The 14,892-nt window shown below is 41.5% G+C and overlaps 1 protein-coding gene across 2 annotated transcripts; it reads right to left on the bottom strand.

Moving 5' to 3' along the window:
* Positions 1 to 1,139: 1,139 nt before the first annotated feature.
* Positions 1,140 to 14,281, bottom strand: zgc:113337 (OX-2 membrane glycoprotein). 2 transcript variants are annotated; one of them, XM_054746842.2, is made up of 7 exons: positions 14,224 to 14,281; positions 12,225 to 12,305; positions 11,820 to 12,143; positions 10,435 to 10,764; positions 8,075 to 8,359; positions 6,261 to 6,362; positions 1,140 to 1,348 (listed from the first exon to the last, which is right to left on the bottom strand). In XM_054746842.2, exons 2-7 carry the CDS (start codon positions 12,295 to 12,297, stop codon positions 1,341 to 1,343), a joined length of 1,122 nt encoding a protein of 373 aa, XP_054602817.1. In that variant the 5' UTR covers positions 12,298 to 12,305; positions 14,224 to 14,281; the 3' UTR covers positions 1,140 to 1,340. The 2 variants fall into 2 exon arrangements, with proteins under 2 accessions (XP_054602817.1, XP_054602818.1); XM_054746843.2 differs by lacking the exon at positions 6,261 to 6,362 and having other exon boundaries at positions 1,210 to 1,348.
* Between the last annotated feature and the right edge of the window lie 611 nt (positions 14,282 to 14,892).

A 14,892-nucleotide genomic window follows, 5' to 3' on the forward strand; every position in this document is an offset into this window, starting at 1 on the left:
TATTCCATACTGTCAGCTTTTACATGTGGACACAAATACGTCAAGCAAACTTTCAAACATTTCTAATGTGTGCGATTTGAAAATAAATCAAGCATGTTTCTTAAAGTCATACATGTTCCAGAGTTTAAAGATGCATCAAAGCAGAACCGTCCTCTGCAGGAACTTCAAACTTCTCAAAACTGTGACTGAAAAACTGCACCAAAGACGAGGATCTGACAGGCAGGTTTTGCACATCAGGAGACAATCTGATACCTCTATGAATCCAATTTAATATAAAGACAGCAGAGATGTGACATTTAGGCTTTATCGAATCAGGATTCAAAGATATTTCTCATTCTTAAATAATTCAGTTTGTTTAATTTTTTTGTATTTGCTCCAAATACATACGTTTTCATTAAAATATCTTGTTTTCTAGCAGAAGAACTCAGAGTAGCTAAAGTCTGGAGACTACTAAATGCTCTTATAAAACAAAAAATAAAACACATCAAAGCTTTTAATGACTAAACCCCATTTCTGTCAGTGACTGCAAATCATGCACTTCAGTAACACAAATCTTGGTTTTGAAAAATTACTAGGATGATGAACAAAACATTACTTAGAAGCATCATTGCATTTGTTTCACATCTGTTCTGTTAAAATCCAAGGTCACATAAATATCTAACAAGCAGCAATTCTCACCCACCCTCTCAACCCTCCAATGAAAGCAGAAATCTAGACTTTGTGTCAGAGGGCACCATCTAGAGGTGGAAAAATGTATCACACCCTAAGCCCCTCTCCTTACTTCCATGATTACAGCTGGAAGCAATGCCTCACGCTTGTGAATGCTCACTTCTAGTCGGCCGACAGAGGGAATACACATTGGTTTATGCTTATACAGTATATGTATATGTATGCATATATGTATATGTATGTGTATGTATGTATATATATATATATATATATATATATATATATATATATATATATATATATATATATATATATATATATATATATAAACTTGTCCATAACTTAGCATCAATTTACTTTTGCAAACGAGTGTGGACACTCTGTGATTGACATCTGTACGTAAGCTGAGAAGCCAATGCTGTCAGCTAATGCATAGTAGTGCTCATTTTTAATTGCATGGGGCTCTGACTGGGCCATAGACAGCGTGTGAGGACAAGCGTCTGACATTAAAACAGCAGAGCAGTTCTGAATGTGGATGATCAGAGACAGGATTGTACTGGTTGTCTTCCTGTGCAGGTGTTTGAGAAAGGATTCCCTTTGCATCCATAAAGTGATCCTTCATGGACTCCATCTTAGCCTCTTCTTTTCTGCTACTGGTTCCATGTGTAATGTTAATTATCTGAAAAAAAAATGCACATAAAGAAAGAGATGATACAAACATTTAAACCTGCCATATTTCAGTTTCAGCAATATATATATATATATATATATATATATATATATATATATATACATACATACATACATATATAAATAACCTATACAGGTCCTTCTCAAAAAATTAGCATATTGTGATAAAGTTTATTATTCTCTGTAATGTATTGATAAACATTAGACTTTCATACATATTAGATTCATTTTGGGTACCTTTGACATTTGAATCGATTCGGTACTAATTCCCGGTACCTAGGAATTGATACAGGTACTTAATGGTACCAATTTTAGATACCTTTGAGTGTTTAATATTTTAATTCTCTTTTATAATTAAATATTTATTTTTCTCAATATATAACCATATTTGATAAATATCACGATAAAAAACATACAACTGTTTGTATTTTAACATTGTCCTTGTAGTTTTATAAGCTGATAATTAAACTGAAGCAAACATCTTTACTGTGAACTAAATTTACTGTGTATCTTCATTCCTTTTACCGTCCTTTTTCATTTGATTTTTCCTACTGGGAAGATAGAATTTCCAAGGAGAAAGCGAACGCACCATTAGCTGATAACAAAGGTGGCAATGGAATCTAATTTATCAAGCTAACATTATCTTAAACAGTTTATTTAGCTGCTGGAGCAGATTAAAACGATGATGCCTCACACTTAGATCGTTGACGCTGGTTTCATCTTCACCCAATCACCCGTCGCATTTAGTAAAGTGAAGCCAAACTTTAGAGCGCGTTCATGTTCATCTAGCCGGAGATTCGGAATTCCGAGGAGAAAGCGAACGCACCATTAGCGGAACGGAAGCTAACATATCAAGCTAACGTTATCTTAAACATTTTATTTACCTACCGAAGCAGATTAAGATGAGGATGTCTCACTTAGATCTTTGTCGCTGGTTTCATCATCACCCAGTTACCCATCACATTTAGTGAAGTGGACCCAAGCTTTACCGTGCGTTCTTTCTACCATGCTGCTCTGTTTACAACTCGCTCGCAGCGACCAAAGTAACGCCCTTGTGCATGCGCAGATGTCTAGGCAAGTTCTCGTTATGAAGGACGGGTACCGAAACGAGGCACCGTTTCAAATGACGTAAATTGGTGCTCAGTTGGTACTATGGAATTCGGTCGGCACCTTAAAAAGGACCGAATTTGGTACCCATCGCTACACACAAGTTCAAGGCTTTTACCGTTTCTAATATTCGTGAATTTGGCATATAGCTCATGAAAACCCAAAATTCCTATCTCAAAAAATTAGCATATCACGAAAAGGTTCTCTAAACGAGCTATTAACCTAATCATCTGAATCAACTAATTAACTCTAAACACCTGCAAAAGATTCCTGAGGCCTTTAAAAACTCCCAGCCTGGTTCATTACTCAAAACCACAATCATGGGTACGACTGCCGACCTGACTGCTGTCCAGAAGGCCATCATTGACACCCTCAAGCAAGAGGGTAAGACACAGAAAGAAATTTCTGAACGAATAGGCTGTTCCCAGAGTGCTGTATCAAGGCACCTCAGTGGGAAGTCTGTGGGAAGGAAAAAGTGTGGCAGAAAACGCTGCACAACGAGAAGAGGTGACCGGGCTCTGAGAAAGATTGTGGAGAAGGACCGATTCCAGACCTTGGGGGACCTGCAGAAGCAGTGGACTGAGTCTGGAGTAGAAACATCCAGAGCCACCGTGTACAGACGTGTGCAGGAAATGGGCTACAGGTGCCTCATTCCCCAGGTCAAGCCACTTTTGAACCAGAAACAGCGGCAGAAGCGCCTGACCTGGGCTACAGAGAAGCAGCACTGGACTGTTGCTCAGTGGTCCAAAGTACTTTTTTCGGATGAAAGCAAATTTTGCATGTCATTCAGAAATCAAGGTGCCAGAGTCTGGAGGAAGACTGGGCAGAGGGAAATGCCAAAATGCCTGAAGTCCAGTGTCAAGTACCCACAGTCAGGGATGGTCTGGGGTGCCATGTCAGCTGCTGGTGTTGGTCCACTGTGTTTTATTAAGGGCAGGGTCAATGCAGATAGCTGTCAGGAGATTTTGGAGCACTTCATGCTTCCATCTGCTAAAATACTTTATGGAGATGAAGATTTCATTTTTCAGCATGACCTGACACCTGCTCACAGTGCCAAAACCACTGGTAAATGGTTTACTGACCATGGTATTACTGTTCTCAACTGGCCTGCCAACTCTCCTGACCTGAACCCCATAGAGAATCTGTGGGATATTGTGAAGAGAAAGTTGAGAGATGCAAGACCCAACACTCTGGATGAGTTTAAGGCCACTATCAAAGCATCCTGGGCCTCCATAACACCTCAGCAGTGCCACAGGCTAATTGCCTCCATGCCACACCGCGTTGAAGCAGTCATTTCTGCAAAAGGATTCCTGACCAAGTACTGAGTGCATAACAGAACATAATTATTTGAAGGTTGACTTTTTTGTGCTAAAACACTTTTCTTTTATTGGTTGGATGAAATATGCTAATTTTTTTAGATAGAAATTTTGGGCTTTCATGAGCTGTATGTCAAAATCATCAATATTAGAAACAATAAAAGGCTTGAACTGCTTCAGTTGTGTGTAATGGCTCTAATATATATGAAAGTCTAATGTTTATCAGCACATTACAGAAAATAACGAACTTTATCACAATATGCTAATTTTTTGCGAAGGACCTGTATATAATGTTCCAATGCATCTTCTTTGAGTGAAAACTTTGGTTTAGTACAAGTAAACAGTAAAACCATTCCAGGACTTTACTTTCATTTAAACTTGCAAAGCTGGTGCATGCTGCTTTCATACACATTAAAGAAAAATGTCCCTTAGAAACATTTCTGGATAGCTGCAATAGAAAAAGAATAGTTCTGTTGCTTGTTTTCCTAGGGTTTTAAATGAGTTATTTGTTGCTGCTTTTAATGTTTAGCTCGACTTTTATCATTCTGGTACAGTGACCCTGAGTTCCCTTAACCCTTTGATGCATGAATTATGAAATCTTCAACCATGATTTTTTAAACAATTTTTTTTCATTCATTTTTAGGTGTGAATGAAACAAATTTCAACAAATATTTTGTGTAATATTTTGTTAATTTACAAATAATTTATTACATGTCCACCTCAGTGGACAGCGTGCATTCTGAACATAAAATATGTTGGCTTGACTTACTGAAGTCCAAATGGAGGGGTTCACATGCAACACACAATAAAGTCTTCAACAGCTGTACTTAATAGCAAAAAATAAATAAATAACAATTTTGAATACCTGTCCACTGTAGTGACCATTATGCATCAAAGAGTTAAAGGCACTTTAAATAAAATGCATTACTAACAATGAGGTTTTCGTCCTGGCCGTGGAACCCTGGACCAGCTCTATCGCCTTAGGGAGATCCTGGAGGGTATGTCAGAGTTCACCCAACCAATCTGCATGTGGTTTGTGGATTTGGAGAATGCGTCCGACTGTGTCCCTCTGGAGGCCCTTTCGGGGGCCCTGTGGGGGCTACTCCAAGAGAATGGGTTACCAGGCCCTCTGATATGGGCTGTTAGGTCCCTGTATGACCGGTGTCCAAGCTTGGACCGCATTGCCAGCAGTAAGTTGAGCTTGTTCCCAGTGAGAGTTGGACTCCGCCAAGGCTGCCCTTTGTCACCGATTCTGTTCACAACTTTTATGGACAGGCTTTCTAGGTGCAGCCAAGGTGTTTGGATCTGTTTTGGTGGTCTAAGGATCAGGTATCTGCTTTTTGCAGATGATGCGGTCCTGTTGGCTTCATCAGACCATGATCTCTGGCTTTCTCTGGAGGGGTTCGCAGCCGAGTGTGAAGCAGTTGGGAAAAGAATCAGCTCCTCTAAATCTGAAACCATGGTTTAAGTCGGAAAAGGGTAGAATGCCTTCTCCAGGTCAGGGATGAGGTCCTGCCTCAAGTAAAGGGGTTTAAGTATCTCGGGGTCTTGTTCACGAGTGAGGGAAAGATGGTGCGATAGGCGGATTGGTGCTGCATCTGCAGTGTTGTACCGGTCTGCCGTGGTGAAGAGAGTGCTGTGGTTAAAAGCCAAGCTCTCGATTTACCGGTCGATCTACATTCCTACCCTCACTTATGGTCACGAGCTTTGGGAAGTGACCGAAAGAACAAGATCATGAATACAAGTAGCCAAAATGAGTTTTCGCTGCAGGGTGTCTGGGGTCTCTCTTAGAGATAGGGTGAGAAGCTCGGTCATTCGGGAGGGGCTCGGAGTAGACCCGCTGCTCCTCCACATCAATAGGAGCCAGTTGAGGTGGCTCGGGCATCTGGTCAGGATGCCTCTCTCGTGAGGTTTTCTGGGCACGTCCAACCGGGAGGAGACCCTAATGAAAACCAGGACATACTGGAGGGACTCTGTCTCTCAACTGGCCAGGGAATGCCTTGGGATTCCCCCGGAGGAGCTGGCCCACTTATACTCCGGATAAGTGAGAGAGAATGGATGGATGAAGGGATGATTTTGATATTATGTATGTTGGAATTAATTTCAGAAACTGTCATAGTGTAATTGAGACTGGACACACCTTCTACCCGCTGAGATACGAAAACAGCTGCATTTTAGTGTTATTGCTTGTTCCTGTGAGGTTTTGCTCCTTCATCGTTTCTAAAGCAAGCTGCTAGCCAAGCCCCACAACAGCAACAAAGCTCAACTGTTGATTTTGAAACGAGTTCTTGAACTTTAGAAAATAATTGCAGAGTGAATCAGAAAGACTCGTCACACCATTTGAATCACTTATCACTGTTACAAGCAGAAAAAAGATCAAATATTTATAATCCTTAGCTAATCCAGTCAAACTGAATGGGCTTCTCCCAAAACTTGGTGTAAAAACAGCACAGAATGCTACGTGAGCATTCTGCTCACCTTCTTTGTGCAAGAAGCACTTCCAAAGACAGAAGCAGAGGGACAAAACCAGCAGAGCTGCTACGGTGGTAACTGAGATGAGGATGGTGAGAGCGGTGCCAACTAAAAAGGGGGAAAAAAAAACTTGATGAGGAGAGTTGTCTGCCATCAGCGGTGTAATTATTTGATCAAATTCAGGTGGTTTTTGTGTGGCAAGATTACATTTATAGTTTAACTCTCTTTTTTCTGTCATGTGTAAAACATCTGACCCTGTGAACTGGTGTAAACTCAAAGCAACCTACAGGCTTATATAATTCTAATGGATAATTCTCCATGACTCATACTGGCAACTCTACCACATATTTTAAAGTTTTGAGGTGGACACAGATCATGTTTATGACGTTATCTGCACTAAGTCCCTCACATATGATGTGATTCAATCCGTTTTATTCCGTTTCAGAACCTTCCAGAATCAGCTGCATCAGGGCTCTGTCACTTTAAGTAAACAAGCTGGAGCTGGCCGCCCACTCCTCCAACACTCGGGCTGCTATGTGCTGAGAAGCTCATATATCCAGGAGGGGCTCGGAGAATAGCCACTGCTCCCCCAACAGCAGCTCTCTCTTGCATGTGAGAAGTGGTTCTGTATTGATTACTTTGATGACTTTTTTGAAACGCCTCGTTTTAGGCACAACAGATGGATGGTTTTTTCATGTTGAGAGTGTTTATAGGGGCATTAGAGACCCAAACAGAATCACAAAAGAATGCAAAAGGTGAGTTTTGCATTATATGTCCCCTCTAACATTTTAAGCCCCATTCCTGAACTTTGCGGATACATGCTCCCTGTCTCCCCCTCCAGGCTTGCATCCTAACGTCACAGTTGTAAAATCAAATTTCTCTGTCACGCATAAGAGGCATGTTTACTGGCTTTTTTCCAACTTGCGTGCCCAAAGAATAAAGCAGCGTTTCTGCATTGAACAGAGTTTTATCAGGACTGTACAACAACTTCATGACCGACCAAACACAACAACCCTGGTGAAATGATTTATTACTATCCATTAGCAGCACGGCTAGGTCAGAGTCCGTAGTACATGACGTTCTTTCAAGAAGAGCTCTCCAGCGAGGAAAAGCCGGCACCATGTTAACTGTGGTCTTTGCTCTTACTCTGACTTTCTCTGTTTCAGATTTCTCTGATGAGGGATTTCTTTCTTTGGTGGATGTGCCATTGCTCACGTCTCTAAACCGCAGGTCTACCACAGACATATATACGTAGACGCCCCGTGGACTAGCGCTGCCATAGTTGCTGGCTGCCTTTTTAGATGGGTCTCCATTCGGCCCCAGTGCTTTCATTTCTACTAAGGAAGGTGCTACTCAACTAAAAAACACATTTTATCAAGCGTTTTCACTAAATCAGACACAAGTTGCTCACTGTGCATTGATTTTGGACTTTTCTACAGTCTCTGCTTTGGAGAGTGAGACCCATCCGTAAAGCAATGCGCAGTTAGTACTTCCGGTGGACGGCGGGTCAAAACCTGCATAGTGCGGTAAACAGACATGGGACCCCATAACACTATCACAGCTCTGAAAATGAACATAATAGATGATAGTATGTCACCAGGACTTTACAATAAAACATTGTTTAAGGTGTAAAAGTTGCGGAATGATTAACTGATGGCTTGAGCATTGCAATTTTATAACTCAAAACTGTTATAAATGATGAGTTTCACATTTTTGGGTGGGCCGTTGTACACTTTGTACTGAAATGAACGTACTTTTTGTCTGTAATAAACAAAAACACACTTTAAAACATGTCTGAATTAATACCACCAAATACCCACTTTTAGTATTCATGGACACAGCGATCGGAGACTCCAGCCCTTTGTGGTGCACCAAGCATTTGACGGACACGTCCTTCAGCAGCCCCGATTGGACGGTCAGCGTACTGACGACCAGAGTGGTGCCGTCCTCCTGGGGGAGCTGTGAGGTCAGGGGGGCACCGATGGTGCGGTTGTCCGTCTCCACGTTCCACACAATCTCTACCGGGGGCCGGGACATGGAGGTGCAGTTGGCCTCGATCACACCTGGGGAGGTTGTCCTGTAGCTCACCTGGGGTTTGGGCAGGACTGAAAAGAGCGATGGAGAAAAGTCCAACTGTTGCATGACACATCTGTAAAGCTCTAAACGTCATGAAAGGTAAACAAGACAAAGTTGATGGAACATTCTGAGGCAGCAATGAAAATTTATATTGTATAAAGTTTATTGGTGTTTGTCTACGTGATAGCCGACCAGAAACCTGGATCAGCTAAAACACGTGAGTTCTTGCTTTCATAAGATCCAGGAGTAAATCTCTGACTGTTTTCAATTGTCTGCTCGGGGCTGAGTGAGGAATGTGGTGCACTGGAACCGAGCACATTTTTCTTTTTGGCAGGAGCACATTTCACCACAGATATTCACATTTTTCAGAATGTTTCAGCATTCTGAGTGATGAATTTCTGCCACCTTTGATCCTGATTAGACCAGGATGTGGGGCGGTCTCATATTCTAAACCATAATAACATCTTACAGATATTTTGAAGCAGAATCTATCCAAACGGGAAGTTATTGTGTCGTAGTTCTTTAAGTGAGCGTGCAGATAACTACTAACTTCTTGTGGAAATAACAGTAAAATCCTGTTTTCCTGAGCTAAATTCAAATAAACCAACATAAATCTGTGTTTGTACTCCGAGACCACATTCCTCACAAATCTTTAAGTTCACCATATTTTCATTAACAGTAGATAAACCACCCCGCCTCTGTGTCCAAATATTGTCATGTTGAGAGGATTTCATCCAGCCGAGGCTCCTGCTGTCTCCTACAGAGGATTAATAACCTGACTGGTGTTTTTATTGGTCACTATTAGATGTGTCCGACAGCAGGAACAAAGCAGGGAGTGTTGTGTCACCCAGTGACCTATTAATGCTAATCATGTATCAGTGCTATGAAAACGACTAATGTACAGTTCAGTCTCAGACAAAAGCACATCTGTTCCCAGAGGCTACCGAGGGAGAGAGGGAACGGCAGAAAATTGCAAAAGTGAACGAGCACAAAGGGAAACGGACAAAGCACAGAGGCCCTCACTGTCTGCTGCAAACACTGACACAGTCAAGCAGGACCTCACTCCCTGCCTCCATCAGTCCTTCAAACGGTCCTTTCTTCACATGAACGTAGCTGCTCTGTGTTAGCGGATTAGCCATACGTTAGTCCTCCTGCAGTTTCATATAACTTATTTTAACCAGAAAAGATCAATGTTCTTGTCTAAATCCTACGTATGTCAGAAGATCCTGTCTCCAAAGTCCAAGTCAAACCTTCAAAAGTTTAATAATGGCCCTAAAGAAGGGATGAAAGCCGTTGGTCTGGAGCAGTGGTTCCTTTGTTTTTACCAAAAAGATAAAAACAGCCAGTTATTGACAGAATAGTGTAATGTTTGCCCTGATCTATCTCCCACATGTCCTCTCATGCATGTTGATGTTTGGCGAGGACACAGACAGAACCTGAGTGCCGTCACTCTGCAGGTAAAGACCCGGCTGTTGACGTGGATGAGGGACACACATCCAGGACAGTGCTGTCAATACTGCATTTATTTTTACTTAAGTTGTTTTTACCTCTTTATTTGTACTTTTACTTAAGAAAAAGTGGAAGTATCCAAGAACTTTTTGACCTAAGTTAAAGCATTAAAGTATGCATTTTCAAACTCTTAACACCCCAAGCTGAACCTCAGACAGTTTTCCTTCAGGAATGTGATGAAAACATCTGGCATGTGGACCTTAAACCGCCCCTGGCGGGTGGATTGTGGGACGTTTATGTAAACTAGCTCACATTAACACACACCTCCCTATAGGTGATCTGGTTTTGTATCAGAATATGTAATATAAGTACAAGTGTGATGCAATATAATATTACTATTTTACTCTTGGAGTAATATAAGTCATGAGCAGCTCTGCTGAAGCTCTTCTGGGTAAAAAGTGATGCTTCAAACGCCTGAAAAGCTGCTGTTGATGAAGGAGCTCAAGAGTGTGAAAGTGGAGGAGCTCATCAGATGGGTGGGGTGCCACTTTTTATTCTGAGGCAACAAAATACTGAGCCACATTTTTGGTGAAACTTTGGCACATGAAATTAGTTTATGTAGTGGGGATCTTACATGAGCTGTGTGGATATTTACCGTAGGTAGAGAGGCAGACCACAGAGCTCTTCTTCTCGTCTGAGTGAGTTTCGTACGTGCAGGTGTAGCAGCCCTCATCCTGGATGGCGACAGGCTGGATGGTGAGCTGGCTGTCCGAAAGGGAGGGGGTGAGCCAGACTCTCCCCTGGTACGCGGGCTCGATCATGGGGTCGCTCCTCTGGGCGTAGGAGGCCACCTCTGAAGGCTGACCACCAGTTGGAGAGTGCAACCACATGACCTGCTTCACCTTTTCAGGCAACCCGTAGGAGCAGGAGAGGGAGGCCCGCTTGCCGCTCACTGCTGTTTTGTTTCTGTCTGAAGTGACTTGGGCTGCAGGGAGGGGGCGTGGGGCATGAGGCGAGGAGACAGACAGAACAGTGAGACAGAAATATGAGGTACCCCAAACAGAAACCAGTCAGAGGAATCTGCAGCAGCTGGTTCTGTTTAAGTGAAGCCCTCCTTCTCCCACCGCTCCTCAGCTCGTTGTGAACACCACTGGCTCAGCCTCAGCAGCCTCGTGGTTATGGACACATCTGCAGCCACATGTTTCCAGTTTATATCCATGTGTGCAACGAGGAGACGTCCAGAAATCAGTCAAGTCGGGATCCTCTTGTGATTTGCAGTCGGGATATTTCTCTCTTGTATGGAGAACTTCACTTTTATCCTCAGTTAAAACAAATCTATGGCTTTACGAAACAGGAAGCAGCGGTGAGGTTTTGTTGTGTCAAACAGAGGACAGGTCATCACTGTGAGCTCCTGAGGCTGAGGTGTGTGTCACTCTGGGATTATTCAATTATTCACACGTCTGGAGGTTTAATCCACGCAGTTCATGACTCCAACTGTGTTGCTAACATGAAGCTTGACTAATTTTGGTAAAGCAGAAGAGAGATCTACATTTGCAGCTTTTTAAACGGTTTGCCTTGTTTCTTTGCTCTTTTTGTCACCAAAAATAAATAAAAAATCCCAGCAAAACAGTTGGAAAACAGATGTTTTAAAGATATTGGCAGAATTTAGCCAGTTTTGTCAAACACAAACACTTTTGTAGTCATGCAAAGTTTACAGATGTTGAGCTCGTAATAGTGGTATAAAAAACTAAACCCAGCCCTCTAAGGGCTAAAAGATTGTGTAAAATTCTGCAGTATTGCATAAAGTTGCATTTTTGTTTGTAAGATTTGACCAAATCAGGGTTTACTCCATAATTTTTCAACAAAAACGATATGTTTGATCTTTTTAACACACAGAGCATCAAATGAATAAGTTATGCAGCGAAATATGTGCCTTAAAACATATTTAATTGTAGGTTTGAAGCGAATTCCGGCCTCTTTTGAGACATTTCTTTCATTCTATGCTACTTTGTCTCGCACGGAAACAGTTACATTACTCACCATCAACAGTGAGGCATGTCTGTCCCTGCTTCGAACCAGAAGGCTGCAGATCAAAGATGCAGGTGTAGCATCCTTCATCGCGGAAGCCCACCCTGTGGATGATGATGGACGAGGAGTCTTTTGAGGAGGACGGGGCCAGCTCCACGTGCTGCTGTCCACTCACGCTGTCTTTGTTCATTGGCTGGTAGCTCAGCAGGGTCTGATTCTGGACGTCCAGCCAACGCACCTGCCTGACAGATTCACCTCGATCCCTGGAAATGCTGCAGGTCAGAGTGAAGGGTTTGCCCACCGGGGCTTTCAAAAGAGCCGGGGCGGTGAGTCTGCCTGGAACATCCACCAGAATTTTACATCACAAAAACACCTGCTGCACTTTGATTTGATCTCAGCTTGGTTTGGTGTACTCACAGTGCAGGTGTCCAGCCAGAAGGAGGAGCAGAGACACCTGCAGAGCTTTTCTACAAGAGACTGGAGGCCTCATCTTTTCCCCTTATCAAGAAGGAAAGGATCAAAGGTAGATCTTATATTTAAAAAAACATTTTCATCTACAGTTTATTTAATTATTATCCCGCACTGATAATTAAACCATTTTTACCTTAAAATCAAATTGCTGTTTTTTTCAATCACTTTGCAACAATTTTCACAATATTGATGTCTTTTTTCACAACTCTGGACACAAAAGTCATCATTTGTAACACAGGCTGTCTGGTGTTCAAAACACTTCATTGTGAATTTGCACATTTAAAGAAATCTTGCACAAACAACTGTGAAATACCATTAAAAGAAAACTCTAGCTCACCCACACACAAGTAACCCATAGTTTCAACAAGTCATTGTTTGAACAATCACAACCAAATAGATGATACAGGTCTCATGATTCAGAGATTCAAAGGTTTTATTGTCATATGTAAAGTGAAAGTAGAAAAATGTTTTTCTGCACAATAAAATTCTCGCTTTGCTGCCTGCACTGTAAAAAGATCTAAACAAATATACAAGCGTGCAACTCTACCTTGCAGAACAAAATCACATATGGCACTACATGTACAGTCAACAAATCTCTGGGATGATACTGCAGTAGTAGAGAGAATACCACAGAGAGTGGAATCAAACAACAAATTCTGAAATATATTGATCCAAAACACCACAGTGCAATCATACTGTAACAAATCAAAGCAAAAATACAGCAAATACAGTTATAAAAACAAAATCAAATGCTGTGTTTCTCAGCTGTCTATCTTGTACTGTAATACTGTAAACGAAACAGTGATTACTCTACTTCTATATGCTCGTCAACTCTGTGTTGTGGATTTGGCCACAGGTTCTCAACCACCTCTCAGAAGGGGGGCCTGGCTGTCCTCTGCCATTCCTTTGACCTACACGCCTTCCTCTTCGTTCTCCTCCCACCACTCCTTGACCTCCATTGTAACCTGGCTCCAAGTCACCTCTTTATATACTCATTCCACAATGTGCATCCAATCAGTAACGAGTTGGCAGAATCGGATGGCAAATCACAAATTAACCTATTGTTTGATTGTTTGTCTTTATTCATACAGCATTGAGGGTATTGCAACAGTTACTTATCATTTTCAGGGTCAGAGTCAGAGTCAGAATCAGAAGTAGTTGAATCAGTTGATAGTTAGATCATTGAAAGGAAAGGAATAGACACTCACTTGAAATGTAATGTGCGAACTGCATTTTGAAAGAGGAGTACTTTGGTGTTAAGTTGTGTCAAATTGAACTGGTGGTTGTTGTTGTTAAATGAACAATGATCTAAGTTTTATGTGTGTGGCATCCAAGCAATTGAGAAACAGAGGAGAGTTTTTAAAAAATGTGCATTTTGTTCATTGGTTGAGAGTTTTGTGTCTAGAGTTGTGAAAAAAGACATCAATGTTGGGAAAATTGTTGCAAAGTGATATAAAAAAAGTTTAATTATCTGGTATTGGTGAAGGTTCTCAGTCATCCAGTTCATGTTAATCCAAAGGGACGTCAAAAGAAGTCCCAAACAAATTCAGTCTAGGTTACACTCACCTGCATCTACTCAAAACAACCACTCCAACACAATAGGGCATAACAACATCAACAGCTTCTCTAGGGGTATTCATTGGTAGTTTCAGCTTGTTGAGCAACAATGGTCAGCTACAGTCTACAAGCATGACCCTCCTATATTCCAGTCCTCGGATGAGAAGTAAAACATCTTCAAGAAACCAAAGAAGTCAGTTTGTGTTCATTTGAACCTTTTTGTAAAATTAACTGACTAACCCTGGCATGCTAGTGAAAATAAAAACATAGCAAAAAATGACGTTTCGTCAGCAGAAGCTGAAACATTTTTAGCCGCTCTGTTTCATGTTGTTTCCAAAGTAAAAAGTAGATAAATATAGTAAGTAAAAATATATATTTCTACACTTACCTCTGATGTTCGAATGTCAAAGGTCAAAATCAGTTTAAGATGCTCTACCTCTGCAGCATCTCCCACATCCTCACCATCCACTTCTTCTCTGGCTCTTCATCATGCAAGAAACAGTTTTCTACTCATCTAAAGCACATTGTGTGGAGCACACCGCACACTCAGCCTGCAGCTGGGGAGGACTGAACAGTAACGGAGCCGCACAGAGATGGAAAAGTCAGCACGGGAAGACAATCCCATTTACTACAGTGCCCTCTAGGTCAGTTTATTTTTAAGAATATTGATTTCCCCATTGGAAATCCCCCCCCCCCCCCCCAATGTTTAGGGAAGACAAAAGACACATACAAATTCATGTATTTGAGACTTAGCAAGGAAATGATAATGCATTGACTTCTGCGTATAGTTTATGTTTGTCCCCATCTTGTGGTTATTTTGTGGCATAAAAATACACATGACGCAATTTGTTGCCTTCCACAAACTCTCACGTTTTTAATATAGAATTAACTTTTAACTTCTTTACGAACCAAAATATCAAAGTAGAGATGTTTTGTTGTTGCAGTCAAACATTAAATTATCAAAATTTGACAAAATAAAACAAAAAATATTAATGGCGGTAAGCCAAATTGATATTTTAGCCTTCTCATCTCAATACCGCAGGAATAAAATATCCGG

The sequence above is a fragment of the Nothobranchius furzeri genome, chromosome 14, assembly GCF_043380555.1.
Source record: "Nothobranchius furzeri strain GRZ-AD chromosome 14, NfurGRZ-RIMD1, whole genome shotgun sequence".
NCBI classification, from domain to species: domain Eukaryota; kingdom Metazoa; phylum Chordata; class Actinopteri; order Cyprinodontiformes; family Nothobranchiidae; genus Nothobranchius; species Nothobranchius furzeri.